General features: G+C 39.9%; 1 protein-coding gene and 1 non-coding gene across 2 annotated transcripts; both read right to left on the bottom strand.

Moving 5' to 3' along the window:
* Positions 1–4,836: 4,836 nt before the first annotated feature.
* LOC114386046 lies at positions 4,837–5,277 on the bottom strand. Its single transcript, XM_028346056.1, has one exon. The coding sequence runs from the start codon at positions 5,275–5,277 to the stop codon at positions 4,837–4,839; it is 441 nt and encodes a 146-aa protein (XP_028201857.1).
* A 16,519-nt stretch (positions 5,278–21,796) lies between these two features.
* On the bottom strand, positions 21,797–21,903 carry LOC114388846. Its single transcript, XR_003661635.1, has one exon. It is a non-coding gene; the product is annotated as a small nucleolar RNA R71 (small nucleolar RNA).
* Positions 21,904–22,620: the final 717 nt, after the last annotated feature.

Below are 22,620 nucleotides of genomic sequence, written 5' to 3'. Positions count from 1 at the left end.
GACCTCAGCTGGCCTGTGGCCCATTGCCATGGCGAAGGAAATTTTTTTCTACCCCAAATACATATATAATAATTGCGATTCTGATAACCGGAACAAAAGTTATGGCTGTTTGAAGTTTCGACAAACACAAAATTTGCTACTTTTTTGGAACTTTCAAATCTGACCAAACTAAAGGCTCTAGCTATTTTTCTCACAAAATATAGATTAAAAGAATTTACCACAAAAAAATTCAGCCAAAAATAACAACCCTAGCTATTAAAACAAAAAATCACAAATAATTCAGCATGGGTGGTCGCTAAAATCCGTCGCTACATGATTTCTACTACTACTCTGGTTTGCCGCAAGCAAAAAATGGTCGCTAAGTCCGTCGCAAAACACCCAAAACTGAAACAGGGGAAATGCTTAATAGAAAAACTAAAACAGAACACACACTAAACAAAATACCAGGACACTAAACAACACTAACACACATACTAACACAATACTAACAATTAAACATAGAACACGAAAAAATTAAACACACAACACTAGCTAGCTATTATGAACCTTTGGATACTGCTCCCCGGCAACGACGCCAAATTTGATCGAGGCCGTACCTGAATCAAATAAACATGAAAATGCAGTAACTAGGAAGTGATCCTAGGTCGTTTCCTATCGAGCAATGACAAACCAAATGTTCATAATATACTTGCGCAGTAACAGTAACGATTGGGGGGGGGTTGTTTGTTTTGTGATTAAAGAGCAGAATAAGTAAACTGGAATATGAAACTACTAATATTAAAAACTGGTTGTTTCCTCTGATTCAGAAGCCATTCTCTTATCCTGGGTCATGGAGAATTTGTCCCTAACAGTTAACCACTTAATCCAACCCTATTTCAATTTACTAAGCGAAAATCAACTTAGGGTTGTCAATACGTGATTAGGCACCACATACACCAGTTAGCCCTTCGTCCATTAAGCATGAACACAAGTTAGGCTCAAAGGCAATTAATCGAACACGAAGCGTGCACTGATTAATGTTCACGAATTTGGGTCAACTGGTGAAGGGAAAACTGCCAGGAAACCACATTATAAACGAAACCTCAAAGAGAGCTGGGCTTCGTCCTCAAAAGGAAACAACACCAGAATATTTAGCCTTCCATAGATTCAAACAGAAAATGTAAATGAAACACGAAGTAGAAACGTAAACGAACAGAAATGTATATGAACAGAAACGTAAATGGGACAGAAACGAAAATGAAAGTAGAAGAAGAAACAAGAACGAAATTGTAATTAGAAGCAGAAAATGTAAAATTGCATTACGTGAACAGTAGCATCAAAGTAGAAAATGTAAAACCCTAAAACAAAAGCTCTGAATAATGAATAGCATAACAGAATAGCCTTGCACGAATCCCAAGGCTGCTATTTAAAAAGAGTCACTCAAAGTCACTGGGCCCTATTACAATACTCTGGCCCAAAACGAAATAAACACTGACCAACATAAAATAAAATTGCGAAATTTCCTAATTAGAAATTAACTAAGGTAAGCGCTGCTTTATTTGCCCTCTTCAAGTCCATAACCAATATCCGGATTAAGCCCAATGTTTCATTAATTCCAGAAATTAGATTAAAAACATCAAATTAGCTAAATGAGCCCAAATAATAAAACTGTCTGATTAATTGACAATTAAGACCAATCAGTAATTAAAATGGTGCAAAAAGAGTTTAGAAAATAGAAGAAAATGATGGCACATCAGCTTCTTTCTCAGTTCCTGAAATGTCACTTTGGCCTTATCAAGCTCGGAAAGAGTTTTGGATTTTGTGTTATCAGCAGTTTGGAGCTGTTTCTTTATGCTATTCAATCCTGTTTGGGCCAAGAGAAGTTGAGTCTCCTTTTCCAGCACTTTCTGCAAATCACACAAGTTACTAATCATGAATCATATCTTCTCAAAGAAAGACACTATCAATAATGAAAAATGATAGAGTTGTTGGAACCCAAAATCATGCAAATGAAGCACTTATGCAAACTTAGAAATCTCCTCAGGTTTAGGTCAGAAAATATAGTCAAAGTAAAGCTGACATCATCACAAAAATAACTTGCAATTAGATATTAATATGTACTTTGTAGCTGCTTCTTTATCTTAAGGCTTATTTATAGGACGACTAGCAGTGATCCTGTACTTTCTTTTTGGTTTTCTTTAATGATTGGTGCTAGTATATCATGCTATTAACTACTAAGTGAGCATAGTGGTGTGATTTATTTGAGTTGACTATGTCAACAACGAGTCTAACTTTGCTTCTAGGTTTCAAACTTGGTCTTAATTTTGACAGCATTAGTTATATTTTGACACTATATCAACATTTTAGTCATAACTTAAGCTATAGATCTCTAATTATGACGTTCTTTATATTCTAGGAAAGTTAATAAAGATATCTACAAACTTCGTAAAAAGGATGAATTAGGGAATTTCGGTGTTAAAATTCAGTTTTAGAGTTAGACCAGAAGTATTGGGCGAGCATGCATGACATACCTTTTGTCTTTTGAGCATATATCATTGAATTCGAGGCCAAGTTAGGCAAATGAGATATCGTTGAAAAGCTTATTCCATGGGCTAATAGTTGGGATAAGGGTAATCTTGGGATTAGGAGATAATTAGTTATAAAAGAGGAAAAACATAGTGCAAAAATAGACTAGGACCATTTGTGTAGTTGTGACCTTTCAGATTCAAGGTTTCCCCTCCTTGTTTGTGTTTTATGCATTTTTAGTTTCTCCATTGGTGATTGCTATAGAAGTGTAATGATTTGGATTCTCAGACTTGTTCTTAATTGTATTTTGGATTCAAATTTCCCTTTCTTTTCCAAATCTGTTTACAAGCATGTTTATGCCTGAAGTAGATCTGATTAGGTTTTGGAATTTATTTTAGAAGCTATACTAAAGAATTTTTGGTCTAATTAAATTGGATCACTCTTAAATCAATTGGACCTAAACATTGGTGTTGCAATTGCAAATTGGCATTGTGTTTTGGAGACAAGGGAAGACTTGGTGGAGTTGGTTTTTCCTTGCCACACACACACACTGATGCAATCCTACCCCTCAAGGGCATTGGATAGAAGACTCCAAGAAGATTAGGCCAAAGATGCAAGAGAAGGCCCTAGGGTTCTCATGAGCCTTAGGGTAGATTTCTGAGCCCATGGGCCAAGGTTGAGTCCAATTATCTTTGTACATATTTGACTAGGATGTCATTATATTTGGTCCTTGTATTTAGGGCTCCATATTGTAGGTAGGGTATCCTAGAAATATAGGATTTTTCAGCCCTTGTATTTTAGGGCACCTAGACTAGTTTTTGTATTAGGGGTAGTTTTGTAATTTCACATGCACTAAGTGGATATTTGATGTGTGTGGTTGGAAATAAATTTAATTGAATTGGTAGAAGCCCAATCCAATTAAATTTTAGAGGGGGAGGTGAGCATTTGCTTACTACACCCCATTGCCACATCATATAGTCACACTTTGTGCATGTCCTTCATGCTTTTCATGCCTCATGACACCTAAGCACACTTAGTGGAGAATCTTGGAATTGATCTTGGATTAGTGGGCTGAACCATAACTAAAATTCACTAATCATAATTAGTGAAATTTTGGCTCCACAAATTCAATTTCAAATTCAAGTGAAATTTGAATTTCCCTCCAATTTTGTGTGACACTTAGGCTATAAATAGAGGTCATGTGTGTGCATTTTTTTCAACTTTGATCATTTGAATATTAACTTCAGATTTCAGAGCTCTTTTTTAGCACAAAATTTCGTGCTCTTCTCTCCCTCTCCCTTCATTCATCTCCTTCTTCCTCCAAGCTCTTATCCATGGCCTCCTATGGTGGTGAGCTTCTTCTAGACTCATCTTCTCCTTGAAGTGGCGTCTCCTCTCTCTCTTCCTTCTCCATTCCGCTGCCATCTATCTTCCAAGAAGCAAAGGAATCCATTGATGAAGAAGATCCTATGCCTACAAGCTCCAATGGAGCTTGCATCACACACCCTAATCACACACACACACACACCCTAATGACGCACACACATCACACATAAAATCTGCTAATGTCATACACTAGCATAGCAATATAAGAAAGAGTTGGTGTTGCAAATTCAAGCCAGAATTGTCAACTCTATTATAAGAAAGAGTTGGTGTAGAAAATTTAGGCCACAACTTCAGGTTTAGATTTTATATGTATTATGGACTTCATACTTAATCCAGGAATTGCTATACTTGGTTTTAACTTGTCAAATGAGAAAGACTATTGTCAAGCCATACAAGGCATTGAAATAGGATAATATGCTAGAAATTATTGTCGCATTAGTATAACATAATTATAAGCTTTCTGTTCTGTGAAGCCTCTAGCACTTATTATGAAGTGTATGAGCTTTTCAGCTATAAATTTCTGTCTGTCTGGCAAAGAAATAGTGGAATATTCAGATAGTTTTTTTTTTGCACAGCAAAAATCTATATTGTAATAGAAATAAGATTCAGTACTAGGTGTACTGAAAAACATAACACGAAATTAAAAAGGCAATGATGAGCCAAACCCAACTAGAAAAGACAAATACATAAAGGTAACAAGATAGGTCAAACCCCCCTCTAAGAGAATTCGTCCTTCAAGTTAGTTGACCAAAGGTTGAAATGAGTTTGAAAGCCTTTCTCCATACATTTTAACTAGGACCAAGTATGGAATAAAGCTTCATCCATGACTTTTTCAAGGTTGAAAATTTGGTTATTGAAAACCAAGTTATTTCTATGTTTCCAAATAGTCATGGACAAGGCTATCCGTAAAACCTCCCATCTCTTGTCCGTGTTGCTTTTCCTATTTCAGTGAGAGAATTGCAGGAAGTGATTCTTTGGCTCTATGGGAAAAGGGCCCACTCTATTAACCCATCTCAAAGCCTTCCACCATAGAATCCTAGTGTTGGTGCAAGTGAACATAACATGGCTGGAAATTTCCTCTTTAGATTCACATAAAGGACAACTATAGGAAGGCATATCCACCTGTCTCCTTCTAAGGTTAGCCCTAGTAGGTAATTTGTTTTTGAATAATCTCCATGAGAAAGCAATTGCTCTTGGAGGAATTTTCAGATTCCAAATGATCTTTGATGCACTATCCTCAATAGCACCACTATCAGCTTCCTTCAACAGTTTATAAGCTGACTTTGTGGAATAAATACCACTAGGATCAGCCCTCCATGTTAGAATATCCAAGCTAGAATGTTGGATGTGAACATTCTCAATCTCAGCCAAGAATGTTGCTACCATGTCAATTTTGTGGTCAAAAAAGTTTCTCCTCTAATTTAGCTTCCATTCCCATCTATCCTCAACAAAGTCACCCATTAAGTTGATTGTAGAATTCTGCTGTCTACTCATTTGATACAGAGTAGAATATTTGTCTTGGAGAGTTAAATCATCACCCATCCACTTGTCCTTCCAAAACCTGATTTTGAATCCACAACCCACCCTCCATCTCAAATTATTGATGATGCTATTGTTGTCCTGCTGCTGAAATACAATCTTTAGATCTTTCCACCAATGAGAGAAATCACTATTGTTTCTACAAGAGAGCAATTCATTCCAACCGCCATATTTAGACAATAAAATTCTTGCCCAAAACTGGTTCTGATTATTAGCCAACTCCTAACCCCATTTGCCAAGCAAAGCCTCATTAAATTTGATCAAGTCTTTAATCCCTAACCCCCATTTGTTCTTAGGAAGACAAATTGTGTCCCATTTCACCCAAGGGATCTTGTTGGCCTCAAAATCACCTCCCCATAGAAAATTTCTCTGAATAGTAACTATCTTTTGCACCACTTTTTTAGGGATTCTAAAAAAAGACAGCAAGTGTCATACCCTAATTTCGTCCGGGGATCATCTGTTTGTTGGGGTGCGACCCTTGCTTGACCACTTCGAGGTACTTGACACCCATCGTTAGGCAATCCGTGAAGTTGCGCGACATGTCGGGAGTTGAAAGGACGTGTTAAGGCGCAATCCGTAAAGTTCCATAACATTCTGGAAGCCAAAGAAGGGATGATTGCATAATCTGTAAGGTTTTGTGACATTACGGAAAGAAAACAAGTATCGTTACATAATTCGTAAAGTTTCGTAACGTTACGGAAAAAGAATCAGCAAAAAAAGGGGGGTAGGGGGTGTATTTAGTAAATAGGGGGTACAAATAGCAATCAGGCCCACTTGGGCCTTCCAGGATCTTCCAACAGAAGGCGGTGCCTTCTGGTGGAAGCAACCAAGCTCGCCTGGGCGAGCTGGGCGGCAACCACCACCCTCTTTTCCCCTATAAATAGAGGGAGGAGGGCAGAACAAAAATGTTCAACCTTCCTGGTATCTGAGAATCACTTAAAATTAGTGAGAAAAAATGTTTTTGTGAAGAAAATCCAAGCCGAGGCGCTTCCGTAACGCTTCCGAGACGTTTCCGTGGGCGATTTCACGAAGGTTTTCCACCGTTCTTCATCGTTCTTCGTTCGTTCTTCGTCGTTCTTCGATCTTCAACCGGTAAGTTCCCGAAATCGAACTTTTCAATTCATTCTATGTACCCTTAGAGGTCCCCATCTATTTCGCATGCTTTTATTTTTATTTCATTTTCTTTCCGTACCCCCTTTTGATGTGCTTTAGTCATTTATTTAAGTCGTTTTCTCGCCTAATCAAAAATAAAACAAATTTCCACCGTTCATTTGAATTGTAACATCTTTTAATTTCTGTTAAAATGAAATCCGACCGTTCTGTCATGTCGTAACCACGTTTAAAACCAAAAAGAGGCAAAATAATAATATGATAATAAAAAAATATCTTTTAATAAAATAATCAAAAAAATCAATCGGACATTTTTCTTTGGGATTTTTCTTTCTTAGTCGAATTGACTAATAACCAAAGTGAAACTAAGGCTAAAATCAATTCATAAATCAAACTTTTGTCATCACCTAAAAAGCCATTTTTAAGGTCCAACGCCTTGAAATGGTCTTTTCCGCTTTCATTGGTTAAACGTGGATTTCTAAAGCCTAAAATCAACACGTAGCTTTGTTACCTCTTTCAAAAAAACAAGAGATCATTAATGGTCCAATGCCTTAATGTTTTCTCTCCTTTCAAAAGAATCGAAAGATTGTTTAATGGTCCAACGCCTTAAATGACCTTTCATTCAATCAAAATATATCTTGCAAAAAAGGATAAAAATAATTTAACCAACGTTTAGTTGTCAAAGAACTACGTAGGTATGATTTCCTTACCACAATTGAGGAATACATAGGAGTAAGGGAAACACCCTTGTCGACCACAAAAAGATAAAAAATATATAAAAGGCATAAAAAGCGTAAAAAAGGGAAGATAACACAAATTGAAGTCATATTTGCACACTTGATTAAAGGTTGTCGTCCCTTGTGACGAACGCGTGGGGTGCTAATACCTTCCCTGTGCGTAAATACTATGACATCCTGGAATTTCTACCCAGAATTTTGTAAGTATTACATTTAAATAATTATATATATATATATATATATATATATATATATATATATATATATATATATATATATTATTCAGTGTATATATATATATATTCTTGGTAGAAGTAGAAGTATGTACATTTGGGGGAGAAATATGCGGGTGAGACTAATTAACGAAGAGTAACCCATGATTGGACGGTTATAGATTAATTCGCAATTAATTAATCTAAAAATTATCGTTTTGCGTGCAACTTATAATTAAAAAAAACCAACCTCTGAACCACGCTCAGGGTCTCATTCTGAGCATTTTGATATATATATTGCCTACCTTTGAAAACGGGCCCCAACGGGTGCAGAGAAACGCGAAGAACTGGAACCAGAGAGGTGGCACGCAAACTGAGGCTGGATTTCAGCATCCAAAAAGGTCCAGTTTTTTTTTTTCTTCTTTTATGGCTGAGTATGTGGTCAAATCAAAGGAAAAGGTGGACCCTTTTAGCTCCAATTAAACAAGGACATGTGGAATTTCTTTTGAAAAGAAAATGAAAAAGAAAAGAAAAACCAGTTTTTTAAAAAGCCCAAATCTTCTCTCTCTTTCTTTAGAAACTTCCAACAGCCCCTCTTTCTCCCTCCATGTTGCTTTTTCTTCCTTTTCTTCTCCACCATTGTTGTCTCTTTTGAAGTTCCAAATTCCTCTTCATTTCCACACCAAATTGGAAGGAAAAGCTGTTTTTGGAGTCTAAGAGCCTACCTCTACTTCGTGGGACCTTCAATTTCAGGTAAGGGTGGACTTCTTCTCACTTGAAATCTGTGGGTGTTGGGTTCTTGGGAGCTATAATGGGTAGTTCTACTAGGTTATTGCTTTAGGGTAGTTGTTTGTGAAGGAAATTGTTGTAATTATGCTAAACTTGACATGTTTGATGTAAGCAAAACTGCCCATGTTGATTTAGGGTTCAATAATGATGTTTTGAGATATATGTGTGCTTAAAATGTAGATAGAAAACTGGTAGAGAGGATGGGGAGAGTTAGCTTAGAGTTAAATGTGAAAATGGTAGTGTTGTAGATGGGAAAAGGGTGAGATTTTGAGGTTTAGAAAGTCAAATTTTGGGTTAGTGGAAATTTGAGTTTAAAGTGAGTTGATTCTAGTTTAGAATGTCAATTAGAACTTGTAGGAAAGCTTGGCCAGAGAAAATGAGGAAAATGAGTGGCAAATGTGACAGAAAAGAGCCATTTATAGTGTAAATTGAGTGTTGAGAGGTCAAATTTTGAATAGGGGGAGATTTTACTTTAAAATCAGTTTGAGCAGGTCTAATTCAATGTTATAGACTTGATGAAGATGAGAGTTTACCCCAAAATCACCCAATTTTCATTTTCACCTTTCAAACCTTGAAAATTCACTAAATTTGGTGGGTTTTGGATACCTATGTTTTGCTTTAACTTGGTTGAAGTTTGTTTTTGGCTTGAATGTGATTTATACATGGTTTAGGACTTGTAGGATCCAATTTGAGTGGAATTGGATGCATGTAAGCTAGATTTCGAAAATCTGCAAAATTATGCAGAAAAGCTGTCAAATTGTGCAGCAAATCTGCCAATTATGCAGGAAAAAAAATGGTTGTGCAGTGCTAGTTTCTACTATCACGGGAAAGGTAGTATATCTCGTGTTCTAGACATTCTTTAGCATATCCCAACGGTCAAAACTTAGATTTCTGTATTAGGAACCCCCAGTTAAAGTTTCAAGGCGATCCAATGGTTAACGAATCGGAACGAAGAGGATTTTACTGAGGTATGAGTGTAAGAAAAACTCTATGGAATTCGAATGAATCTTGTGTAAATATTTCTGCCTCCACTCGTTTTTTTTATGGTAGTTTCATGACAAATGGAATTGAATTGTTTGGATATTGTGAAAGCTTGGAGAGGTTGATGGGGACCCGGTGATGAGAGGAATGAGGAGAAGGCTACGTACATGTACATGAGCTAAATTTAAAGGTGGGCAACTGGGGATGGTGTGCTTATGCCTGGGCTTGTGGAAATGGGATGTTTGCTTTGCGCCATCGCCCGATCGCCACCTAGTACCACATATGACGGGTGCCCCATAACCCAATAAGCTCGGTGTGAGAAAGCGTGTAAGAGTCAGTCTTCCAACTTTTATTAGTTGACCACAGAGTGGTACCTCAGGATATGTCGCGGGGGTCAGGAGACCTTGGGGACGTCAGGTGGGGTGCTATTGCCCAAAACCAAGCTTGGCCAATCTCGACCCAACCCGGGCATAGTAAGCCAGTGAGAACCTGTGACGTACCTAAGCAGGCAAGCTCCTGGCAGTCAACCAATAAAGGAACAAAAGTCCACGAAGCAAGGAGGCTTGTGTGGCGGCTGGCTAGCTATCTATCTTGGGTTGTTATCTGAAAAATTCCCTCTGGTAATCGATTATCGTTCATGTGTAATCGATTACAGGGTTTAAAAATTGAAGCAGGACGTTCAGTAGCTTCTAGTAATCGATTACCAATTGTGTGTAATCGATTACACAGTGTTATATGCTACTGGTAATCGATTACCAATTGTGTGTAATCGATTACATAGTGATATATGCTACTGGTAATCGATTATCATTTATGTGTAATCGATTACACAGTGTAACTTTTAGGTTCCAATGTGCCAAGGCTGTTGTAATTCGTTTTTGGGCACTGGTAATCGATTACATACTTTGGTAATCGATTACCAGAGAGGAAATCTCTTGAAAAAGACATTTTGACTGTGCGTAGTCGTTATGGGATGCATTGTATTGTTACCTATGTAGTTTGATTTCTTGTGAAAGAGTCTACCCTCTTTCTTTTATCTCTTGTAGATCGCGATGGCAGTGCAGTTGATCCATGATCGCGTTGTGATGGAATGCCTAGAGGGTGTTTGGGAGACCCTTGAAGGCAATGAGAGGTGCCGATTCCGTGGCATAATTTGACTCACTGCTACTTCGCTAGTACATCCGGAGCAACCCGCACGCACACTTCAGCAGCCTGTGGAGTGGATACTACCTACACCTACTCCATATCGACTAGTTGAGCCAGTTCAAGTGGTAGAGGTGTCATCCTCTGAAGAGGATCTTGAACAGGACCCAGAGGAGATACCTCCTAAACCTGCATGGATGCCCCTGACTTACCAGAGGATGATGAGGACCCACTCCCTGATGTTGATTCTCCAGAGGACATTATGTCAGCATCTGAGGCAGACTCTACAGAGGAGAGTGGCCCTAGAGGGATAGTGAATAGTGACGACTCTTCATCATAGCAGACGGCTCCTTAGATTAGGCGTATATACTTTTTATGGGTGGGTGTATCTAGTTCATACTGCTAGGTTTACTCTTTTGATTTTTGGTTGGGTAGACCTCTTGTATAGAAATTTTGATGATTGTATATATTGTGGTTGAAGCCACCACAGTTGTTACCTTTGCTCTGGATGTCACTGTGCTATTTTGCAAACTCCCATATTTTGGATAGTTTTTTATGATGAAAACAATTATGTTTTATCTTGTTATTTGAAAAAGAAATGTTAATAAACTTTATATTGAAAAGAGTTTACCGAACGCACCTTATTATTTCTCATGTTACGACCTAAAATGATGGCTGGTATATTTTTTTTGAAAGAGAAAAATAGTTTGGAGGTTATGAATGATCAGAAAGAAATGAATCCGAATAGAGTTGTGAACTGCCCATTCAGGACTCTATAGTGATAATTTTCCTTCTGAAATTAATTACCGTGAAATGAATAACAGTGCGAAAAAAAAAGAGAAAAAAAAATTCCCATGGTTTCTGCTATTTAATTTATTACTATTAAACCAATCATTATTTAGGGACGCCACAAATACAACTCCCAAACCTTTCACTTAAAGTTCGCAAATCACGTCTTTTTCCGGTTTTTCTGACGTTTTCCTCAAATAAACGTTGGTGGCGACTCCGCACATTTTCCTTTCTTGGAAGATGCATCCGTGAGTCTCGTGTCGCCCTCCCATCGAAGGGTAGGTTGCGACAGTTGGCGACTCCGCTGGGGACTATTGTTAGAGAGTTAGGCCAATCAATCAGTGTGCTTTCTTTACTATGACTTCACTTTTGTTCTTTTTCTTTGTCTTTTTTCTTATGTTCTTGTGTATATAAACTCTTTTGATGCTTTTAGTGTGTTTTAAAATGTATGCATGAGGTAAATATTTATTCATTTGATGCACACAAACACCAACACTATTTGCACACATGGTGAGTTGAAAATGGGCCCTATACCCGGGTTTGTGGGAACATAAGGAGTGGAGGTGAATCTGTGATCATGCTAGGTCTCTGACTTGCTTGATTACAGTGAACCCTCATCTAGAGTTTTTCTCTTTGATAACATATTGTTGCTAGTAGTCCCTACTGCTGCAATATGTTCTTCGAAGGGGATGATACCTCTAGAGACCATCAAGAGAGATATGACCACCTTGGGAATTAACACTAAAAGCCCTTTTAGCTCCCTCCCATGTAGGTCCCTAAAATTGGGGCACGAAACAAACACGCTGCGTGCCATTTTCCACACTGCCATGCATGTAGTCAAATATTGTGTACCCCTTTGATTATATTTGTTTGTGGATAGTGTCGTACTATGTACATTCCCATCTTGTGCCTTATCATGTTCGGGTTTCGTCTTGATCCCCATCTTTGGCAAACCAACGAAAGGTCCGTGTCACCTTCTTAAATACATACGTCGGGCACCGTGCTACCCTAAGACGTTGTATCTAAGAAGGAGACAATTTCCTGGGCTCCCGTATTCATAAATTGCATCTGTGTCATATGCATTTCTTCATGCATTCATCCATTCCACCCATGATAGATGTTGGAGTTTTGATTCGCACTGGGTTTTTGTTTCACTTTAGTAAAACATGGGAACAAATCAAACTAGAAAAAGGTTTTATCAAGTCAAGATTAAGGGCCTAGATATCACCAGCATTAAGGAGTTGGGGCGGTTGACGGGACCTATCCAAATGCAAGCCTTTCGCAAGGCGTACGGAAAGATTTTAGATTTGACCATAGCAGAGATATCCACGGAAGCCGTTGTATCACTCACCCAATACTATGACCAGCCTTTGAGATGCTTCACGTTTGGAGACTTCCAATTAGTACCGACTATTGAAGAATTTGAGGAGATTCTAGGATGTCCTCTTGGGGGAAGGAAACTGTACCTTTTCTCTGGGTTTCTTCCCTCCTTGAGCAAGATTGCAGTTGTGATCAGGGATTCAGCAAGAGAATTGGATCGTGTAAAGCAAACTCGAAACGGTGTAGTGGGCCTACCACGAAAGTACTTAGAAGGCAAGGCAAGGGATATGGCGAATCAAGAGGAGTGGGTCCCGTTTATGGATGTATTAACATTGCTAATCTTTGGGGTTGTCCTCTTTCCAAACGTGGACGGTTTGGTGGACGTAGTCGCAATTGATGCTTTTCTTGCATATCACCATAGCAAAGAAAGCCCGGTGGTAGCTATCTTGGCAGACTTATTTGACACATTTGACCAAAGGTGCAAGAAGAATAGCACACGAATAATCTATTGTTTACCCGCTCTTTGTGTATGGTTGGTTTCGCACCTATTCCAACAAGACATAAGGCATCCATGTCCGCTCCGAAGCCATCGCTCGTGTGTCGAAAAAAGAATAGTAGATTGGGACCAACACTTGGCTGGGATAAGAGGCAGAACAATCAACTGGTTTTCTCAATGGAAGGAAGGAAAGGAGGGAGTTCTCTTCTCATGTGGGGACTACCCAAACATCCCGTTGATAGGAATGAGGGGTTGCATTAACTACAATCCCGCACTTGCTATATGACAGTTAGGGTACCCTATGAGGGGAGCACCGGCGGAAAAAAGCCTTTTTCCTTGCCTTGTGAGAGATTTCGGCGCGCAAGGTTTCAAGGTTATACAAAGAGTCCATAAGGCGTGGGAAGGCCCGTTAAGGAAAGATAAAGAACTTAGGGGCATCCGTAATGGCATCATCGGTGGTTATCATGAATGGCTGAAAGTTCATACACGAGGGTTAGATTGGCTCTCCAAGTTGAAAATTATCAATGAGGAGAACTTCGAAGCTCCGGAAGAGGATGAAGAAGTCCGACCTCTAAAAACCGAACTAGGAAAAGCAAGAATTGCCAAAGAAAAATTCAATTTGGTCGCTATAGACGTCCGAAAAGAGTGTGTTGAGTTACGAGAAGAAAATGCAGCTACCGCAAGAGCCCTTGAACAAGAAACCAAGAGGACTCGCAAGGAAGAGCATGGCCGAGACAAATTCCGTGGAGCTTTGTGGGGCAGCAACAGTGAGCTCAAGCTTCGAAGGGAAGAGAGAGACCAATCACGAGCACATAGCATGGTCTTGAAAAAGGAGTTAGCTGCTTGCTCAAGGTCCAAAAGAAACTTGTCTTAGCATTTATGCGAGACAGAAACCAACATGTTAGCCATCGTCAGCAAGTACCAAGAAGAACTAAATCTAGCCACGGCCTACGAGCATAAAGTGGCGGACGAGTATGCCCAAGTGTACGTGGAAAAGGAGGCTAGAGGAAGGGTGATCGACTCGTTACATCAAGAGGCAACAATGTGGATGGACCGATTTGCTCTTACGTTGAACGGGAGTCAAGAACTTCCCCTAACCAGGGCCAAAGCAATGGCGGACACCTACTCCGCCCCCGAGGAGATCTACGGACTTCTCAACTATTGTCAACATATGATAGACTTAATGGCCCATATAATTAGAAACCACTAGGAAGTTTGTATTGTCGCTCTGATCTTGACTAGTTATAACTTTCTGAATAAAATGAGTTTATCCCATGTCGTGGAAGCAACCAATAAGAATATTAAGAAAATTATTCAGAAGATGACAGTGTCGTACAAAGATTGGCATGAGATGTTGCCTTTTGCCCTGCATGGATACCGAACCTCGGTACGAACTTCTACTGGGGCAACACCGTACTCCTTGGTTTATGGGATGGAAGCGGTACTCCCGTTTGAGGTAGAGGTCCCTTCCCAGAGGATACTAGCGGAATCGGGCCTAGAAGAATCAGAGTGGGCTCAAACACGCTACGACCAACTCAACCTTATTGAAGGTAAGCGCTTGACGACCATGAGCCATGGACGCCTGTATCAACAAAGGATGAAGAATGCGTTCGACAAGAAGGTGCGCTCACGCAAGTTCCATGAAGGGGACCTTGTGCTGAAAAAGGTGTCCCACGTCGTTGAAGATAATTGAGGGAAGTGGGCCCCGAACTACGAAAGACCTTTCCTTGTAAAAAAGGCTTTTTCCGAAGGGGCTCTGGTGCTCACCAACATGGATGGCGAGGAGCTACCTTCACCCATGAACTCCGATGTTGTCTAGCGATACTACGCTTAGGATCTGGGGCAATTGAGGAAGTCGCTGCATGTTCTTTTATTTTTGTGTATGTCCTTCTTGGTTTCCCCTAGGGATTCTTGTCCGTTGTAATTTCTCATCACAGTCTTTTAAATGAAAAGAATATGCAATTGAGGTTTCGGTCCTCACTTTGTGTTTCAAACTATGTCCAGAAAATGGAAAATTGCATTACGTGAAAAGTATCATTAGAACAGAAAAACGTAAAAGCCATAAACCCTATGCTCTGAATAATAGTCTAACAGAATAGCCTTGCACGAATCCCAAGGCTGCTATTTAAAAAGAGTCACTCAAAGTCACTGGGCCCTATTACAATATTCTGGCCCAAAACGAAATAAACACTGAACCACGTAAAATAAAATTACAATCCCCTAATTAGAAATTAACTAAGGTAAGCGCTGCTTTATTTGCCCTCTTCAAGTCCACAACCAAAATCCAGATTAAGCCCAATGTTTCATTAATTCCTGAAATTAGATTAAAAACATCAAATTAGCTAAATGAGCCCAAATAATAAAACTGCCTAATTAATTTGACAATTAAGATTAATCAGTAATTAAAATGGTGCAAAAAGGGTTTAAGAAATAGAAGAAAATGATGGCACATTAGTTTGCCTTACACCTAGATGTTTGAGAATGTTGTTCATCATGCACACATAGATGTAGATTAGGTGGCAAAATACCTCACAAGATATATGTATGTTGCATATAGATAGCAAAAAGATACCTCACCAAAAACCTTGTTGAATTGAAATGTAATTTGAGTAGCAAGATACTTGAATACACATGAAATGTAATTTCTTTTGTAGCAAAGATTCTTTGAATATGCATGTGTACAAATTTAGCAAAGACATGTGTGTGTATGATCTTTGGGTAGCAGGAATACTTCAAGTATGTATGTGTATAAGTTTAGCAAAGAAATGCATGTATATAATTTGGGTAGCAAAATGCTTTGAGTATGCATGAATATGTTTTTTAGGTAACCGAGCATCTCGCGTGCATGTATGATAATAAAAGTATGTATGTGCGTTTTCCCTAAATTGATGTTTGTGTTGGAAGCAATTGTCTGCCATTGTTACTTGGTCAGCCTTTAAATTGACACTTCCTTGTAAATTAACTTTCCAAACGTTTGTCCTCGCAAGAAATGGCTCTGACAAAGCTTTCCACGAAGAGGTCTAGGAGAGACGTCGCGGTGGAAGGGTCCAGTGCCGCCCCCAAGTTTGATAGCCACCATTTCCGGAGCGCTGAGCACCAGCAGCGCTTCGAGGCCATCAAAGGATGGTCGTTCCACAGAGAGAGGCACGTCCAGCTCAGGGAGGATGAGTATACAGATTTTTAGGAGGAGATAGCTCGCAGGCATTGGATGTCACTGGTGACTCCTATGGCTAAGTTTGACCCTGAGTTAGTCCTGGAGTTTTATGCTAATGCTTGGTCCACAGAGGAGGGAGTGCGAGACATGCGTTCATGGGTAAAGGGTCAGTGGATTCCCTTTGACGCAGATGCCCTCAACCAATTCCTGGGTGAACCGCTAGTGTTGCAGGAAGGCCAGCAGTGCGAGTTCAGCCAGAGAAGGAACAGGGCTGACGGGTTTGACGAGGAGGCCATTGCCCAGTTGTTATGCACACCGGGACAGGATTTCGCCCGGACCGCTGCAGGGAGGCGGGTGCGGATCATGCGCACCAGCATGACCACTTTGACCCAGACATGGATGGCATTGCTGCTCAGCAATGTCTTGCCTAGCGATCATAACTCTGATCTCCCTCTGCCGAAGTGCCAGTTGGTGTATGCCATCCTGACACGGATGAGTGTCCATGTGGCCCAGGTGATTGCTGACACCATCTATTTGTTTGTAGGTATGCCACCCACCAGGCACCCTCTAGACCCGGATAAGTCTAACAGGGCCTTGGTATTTCTGGCATTGATCACGGGCCTCTGCCAGTTGTTCGGGGTTCCCGTCACCCCCACTAAGGTGATCCGACCGCCGATCACCCGGGCCTTCATCGAGAAGTATTGCACGCCTAGGCAGGCGCAGGGTGATGCACCTCAGGCCGTAGACGCACCACCACCACCTCATCAGGTTGATCCTGCTGGATCACTAGGCATGGAGCGTTATCTACAGCACTTGGTTCGCTAGCAGGCGGCCAACCACTTGGGCAGGTGCAGATACATGAGTGTCTCTACCGGTTCAGCCTCAGTCAACAGGGGCAGGGTTTTGCTCCTTTTGCATGCCCTACTCCAGAGCAGTTTGGGGCTAAGGTCGCATGGCCCAAAGATTGGCCCGAGGCCCAGGCAGGGGAGGAGCCCGCAAGATCCCCCGGTGAGGCTGAGGAGGCCCGTATGGATGAAGAAATGACGGACTTGCTTGGTTTCTTGGGAAGAAGCGGAGCCACGTGACCGAGGTCACCACACTTTTATTATTTAGATTACTGTTTTCTGTTATTGTCTATATTGCTATTGACATTATTGTTTTATGTTATTGTCTATATGGTTACTAACATTACTATTATTATTTTTCGTTTCTGTAAGAAATTTTTGGCGTTATCGCTCTCAGTTATTTCGTCACCGTTTTTGCGACTTACCATTTCATGCGTTCTTTTCATTTACCTTGTGGTTAGGCGTAAGTAGGTAGTGTGCGCCCCCGTCCGCACGATCTTTTTAGAGAGAAAAAGAAAAAAAAAAGGGAGAGAAAATGGATAAATGATAATAACTTAAAAAAGGAAAGGAAAAAAAAAAGAAAAAAAGAGCAAGCAAGAAAAGAAAAAGAAGGAAGAAAAAAAGAAAAAATAATAATAAAAAGTTGTCTAGCTAAAAGACAACATGCTTGTGAAAGGAGATAACTTCCAACTTTTCTTTGAAAATATTCACTAATCATAACCAGTTTTTGAAAAAATGTGTATACACCTGAAGGGTGAATGCTGTGAAAGTTTTCCCGAACGCCCAAAAATGGGTTGACTAAAGTAGAGAAAATGAATCATGAGCCTTAGCATCACATGACCAAAAAAATTTCAACACTTGAGTGTCCCCATAGGTGCATGCATGACTAGTTTTGCATAAAATTTCCAAATCATCATTGTTGCATTTGTGTCGTGGAAATAATGTGGGACATCCCCTTTATCCCTGAACCAAACCAAACCCTGACATATGTCATGTCCAGTCGTTCTACAAGCCTTGAGCCGAAATCCCAACTTACCATAAACCTTGACCCAGGGTGAGAATGTCAATCCTTGCTCTCGGAAGAAAACAAAGAGAAAATTCCCAATCAAAGATTGAGAGAAAGCAAAAAGAAAGAAAATTCCCGATCAAAGATCAGAAGAAAACAGAAGAAATATGCAGAAAGGTCTTTGGACCAGAAAATATCTGAACAATACAGAATTGTCACCAAGTAAACAAGAAAAGAAAGGGAACCACAACCTAAAGTGGTCCTCTCCCTTTGATTGCCAACCAAAATCTTGTGTGTCGGTGACTTGCTCACCTCACACTAAACAAAAACAAAAAAGGAAAAGGCCGGGAACACTCAAAGCCAAATTTCCCACAAGAAACAAACCAGTCCCAAGAAAAAGTCCTATTGATCCATGATCACACATGTAATCTTTGATTTGATAGGAAATGATTTGCAAAATCGAGTCATGACATATCTATGGTTCGGAATTAGGATGAAACACTTACCCGTGTGAGATTGATACACTTTGAGTCATTTTCTTCTATTTTTGTTGGACCCAGTGTTTCCTCTAAATGGTCGTTTAGAAACGAAATGCTAACATCCAAAATCTCATTTATGGTTATGAGAAAATTTCATCAGCATACTCTCCTTCCCCAATAGACGCATTGTTTTTCATAAAAAAGCATATGTTGCTCTGATCAGTTGGAAGTTTTGTCTCTTTACTAAAGCATGTTCGCATTTTAGTGAAGAAAACACCGAGACTATTTTAGTCTCACAAGTTATCCATAACTACGTCGGTCTGAGTTCCACATTAAGGATACGTAGGAGTAAGAGCATCGCTTTTGTCGGCCGCCCCACAATCTCTGTCATATTGACCCTGAGGTCATGTGGCATGCGGAGACAAATTATGGTCATTCCGCACACCTTTTCGCCATTCAGACACAATCGTGTCTGATGGCACGCAGAGACAAATTATGGTCATTCTGCGATCTTTTGTCATCAAGAGGCGGCGAGCCCAATGACATGCGGAGACAAATTATGGTCATTCCGCACACCTTTTCGCCATTCAGACACAATCGTGTCCAATGGCACGCGGAGACAAATTATGGTCATTCTGCACCCTTTTGTCATCCAGAGGCGGCGAGCCCGATGACATGCGGAGACAAATTATTGTCATTCCGCATGCCTTTTCGCCATTCAGACACAATCGTGTCCGATGGCACGCTGATGTGCCATCATTTTCTTCTATTTCTTAAACCCTTTTTGCACCCTTTTAATTACTGATTAGTCTTAATTGTCAAATTAATTAGGAAGTTCTATTATTTGGGCTCATTTAGCTAATTTGATGTTTTTAATCTAATTTCAGGAATTAATGAAACATTGGGCTTAATCTAGATTTTGGTTGTGGACTTGAAGAGGGCAAATAAAGCAGCGCTTACCTTAGTTAATTTCTAATTAGGAGATTGCAATTTTATTTTATGTGGTTCAATGTTTATTTCGTTTTGGGCCAGAATATTGTAATAGGGCCCAGTGACTTTGAGTGACTCTTTTTAAATAGCAGCCTTGGGATTTGTGGAAGGCTATTCTGTTAGACTATTATTCAGAGCATAAGGATTATGGCTTTTACGTTTTTTGGTTCTAATGCTATTGTTACGTAATGCAATTTTCCATTTTCTGCTTCTAATTACAATTTCGTTCTTGTTTCTTTTTCTGCCTTCATTTACGTTTCTGCTTCGTTTATGTTTCTACTTTTAGTTTCATTTATGTTTTCTGTTTGAATCTATGGATGGCTAAATATTCTGGTGTTGTTTCCTTTTGAGGACGAAGCTCAACTCTCTTTGAGGTTTCGTTTATAATGTGGCTTCCTGGCAGTTTTCCCTTCACCAGTTAACCCAAATTCGTTAACATTAATCTGCGCACGCTTCGTGTTCGATTAATTGCCTCTGAGCCTAACTTGCGTTCATGCTTAATGGATGAAGGGCTAACTGGTGTATGTGTTTCCTAATCACGTATTGACAACCCTAAGTTGATTTTCGCTTAGTAAATTGAAATAGGGTTGGATTAAGTGGTTAACTGTTAGGGATGAATTCTCCATAACCCAGGACAAGAGAATGGCTTCTGAATCAGAGGAAACAACCCGTTTTTAATATTATTAGTTTCGTATTCCAGTTTACTTGTTCTGTTCTTTAAATCACAAAACAAACAACCCCCCCCCCCCAATCGTTACTGTTACTGCAAGTATATTATGAACATTTGGTTTATCATTGCTCGTTGGGAAACGACCTAGGATCACTTCCTAGTTACTGCATTTTCATGTTTATTTGATTCGGGTACGGCCTTGATCAAATTTGGCGCCATTGCCGAGGATCAATGTCCAAAGGTTCATAATAGCTAGTGTTGTGTTAGTGTTTAATTATTTCATGTTTTATGTTTAATTGTCAGTGTGGTGTTAGTCCTTGTGGTAGTGTTGTTTAGTGTCTTGTTATTTTGTTTAGTGTATGTTCTGTTTTAGTTTTCCTATTAAGCGCTTCCCCTGTTTCAGTTTTGGATGTTTTGCTGTGAATGGTGTTTTGCGACGGACCTAGCGACCACTTTTCCTTGCGACAAAACAGAGTAGTAGTAGAAATCATGTAGCGACGGATTTTAGCGACCACCCATGCTGAATTATTTGGGGTTTTTTGTTTTAGTAGCTAGGGTTGTTATTTTTGGCTGAATTTTTTTGTGGTAACTTCTTTTAATCTATATTTTGTGGGAAAAATAGCTAGAGCCTTTAGTTTGGTCAGATTTGGAAGTTCCAAAAAAGTAGCAAATTTTGTTTTTGTCAAAACTTCAAACGGCCATAACTTTTGCTCTGGTTATCAGAATCGCAATTATTATATATGTATTTGGGGTAGAAAAAAATTTCCTATGCAGTGGCAGCCGGCCATGAGGTCTCCATCGCCAAAAAAAGTGATTATGTCAAAATTTTTTTATTTTTCAAGTTTTATTCACTTATTTTTCTCAACCTACCATTTTTAGCTTCCATAGTTACACTTTGAATTTTTGTTTGAAATTTTATGTGCTATCTTCTCATCATTTTATAAGGTTGCTCAAAAAATGTCAAGTCATTTGGATATCATTTGAGGGTAGCTGTAGTTCAAACCTACACCTTCATTTACATGACAAGGCAACTAGTTGTGCATGCTTAATGTAGTGTATGACTAGAGGCAATCCATCTGACTTACAACCCTTTAATCCTGAGATAGATAGGACATTTCATAGATTCGTTAGGCATCATTTTATACCTTTTGATCATCCTGAGCATTCCATTACTGGTGAATCTGTGCATTCTATTATTGGTGATTTTGAACATCCTGATTTTGAGCATTACAATTTTGAGCATTCTGATTTTGAACATTCTGAGAACATGGCACAACCTCCACCCCGTGAGAGGACTCTAAGGGAAATGGCTGCACCTGATTTCACCTACGAAAGCTTGTGCATCCAATACCCTGATGAGGATGTCCCATATGTTCTTAAAACTGGATTGATCCATTTGCTTCCAAAGTTTCATGGCCTTGCAGGTGAAGACCCGCACAAACATCGGAAAGAATTTCATATTGTCTGCTCCACCATGAAACCCCCAGATGTCCAAGAGGATCACATATTTCTGAAGGCTTTTCTTCATTCTTTAGAGGGAGTGGCAAAGGACTGGCTATATTACCTTGCTCCAAGGTCCATCACGAGCTAGGATGACCTTAAGAGAGTATTCTTAGAAAAACTTTTCCCTGCTTCCAGGACCACGGCCATCAGGAAGGATATCTCAGGTATTAGACAACTCAGTGGAGAGAGCCTATATGAATACTGGGAGAGATTTAAAAAACTATGTGCCGGTTGCCCTCACCATCAGATTTCGGAGCAGCTTCTTCTCCAATATTTTTATGAAGGACTCAGTAATATGGAGAGAAGTATGATAGATGCTGCCAGTGGTGGCGCCCATGGAGACATGACTCCTGCTAAAGCCAGAAACTTGATTGAGAAGATGGCTTCCAACTCCCAACAGTTTAGCGCCAGAAATGATGTCATAATCATTAGAGGAGTGCATGAGGTAGCTACAAACTCGTCTGCATCATCTGAAACTAAGAAGCTTAAAGGCAAACTAGATGCATTGGTTAACTTGGTAACCCAGCTGGCCTTGAATCAGAAATCTGTACCAGTCACAAGAGTCTGTGGTTTATGCTCCTTTGTTGACCACCATACAGACCTCTGCCCTTCCATGCAGCAACCTGGAGCAATTGAGCAGCTTGAAGCTTATGCTGCAAACATTTACAATAGACCTCCTCAACCTCAGCAGCAAAATCAACCACAGCAGAACAATTATGACCTCTCCAGCAACAGATACAACCCTGGATGGAGGAATCACCCTAATCTCAGATGGTCTAGCCCTCAACAACAACAACAGCAGCCTGCTCCTTCCTTCCAAAATGCTGCTGGCCCAAGCAGACCATACATTCCTCCACCAATCCAACAACAGCAACAGCCCCAGAAACAGCAAACAGTTGACGCTCCTCCGCAACCTTCCCTCAAAGAACTTGTGAGGCAAATGACTATGCAGAATATGCAGTTTCA

Source organism: Glycine soja, chromosome 15, assembly GCF_004193775.1.
Source record: "Glycine soja cultivar W05 chromosome 15, ASM419377v2, whole genome shotgun sequence".
In the NCBI taxonomy this organism is placed as follows: Eukaryota; Viridiplantae; Streptophyta; class Magnoliopsida; order Fabales; family Fabaceae; genus Glycine; species Glycine soja.
The sequence above is the reverse complement of the archived record's forward strand: the minus strand, read 5'-3'. Positions and strand labels throughout refer to the sequence as shown.

Bases quoted from the DNA above. Each gene is read 5' to 3' on its own strand.
- LOC114386046 (XM_028346056.1), bottom strand. From the start codon at position 5,277: ATGGTAGCAACATTCTTGGCTGAGATTGAGAATGTTCACATCCAACAT.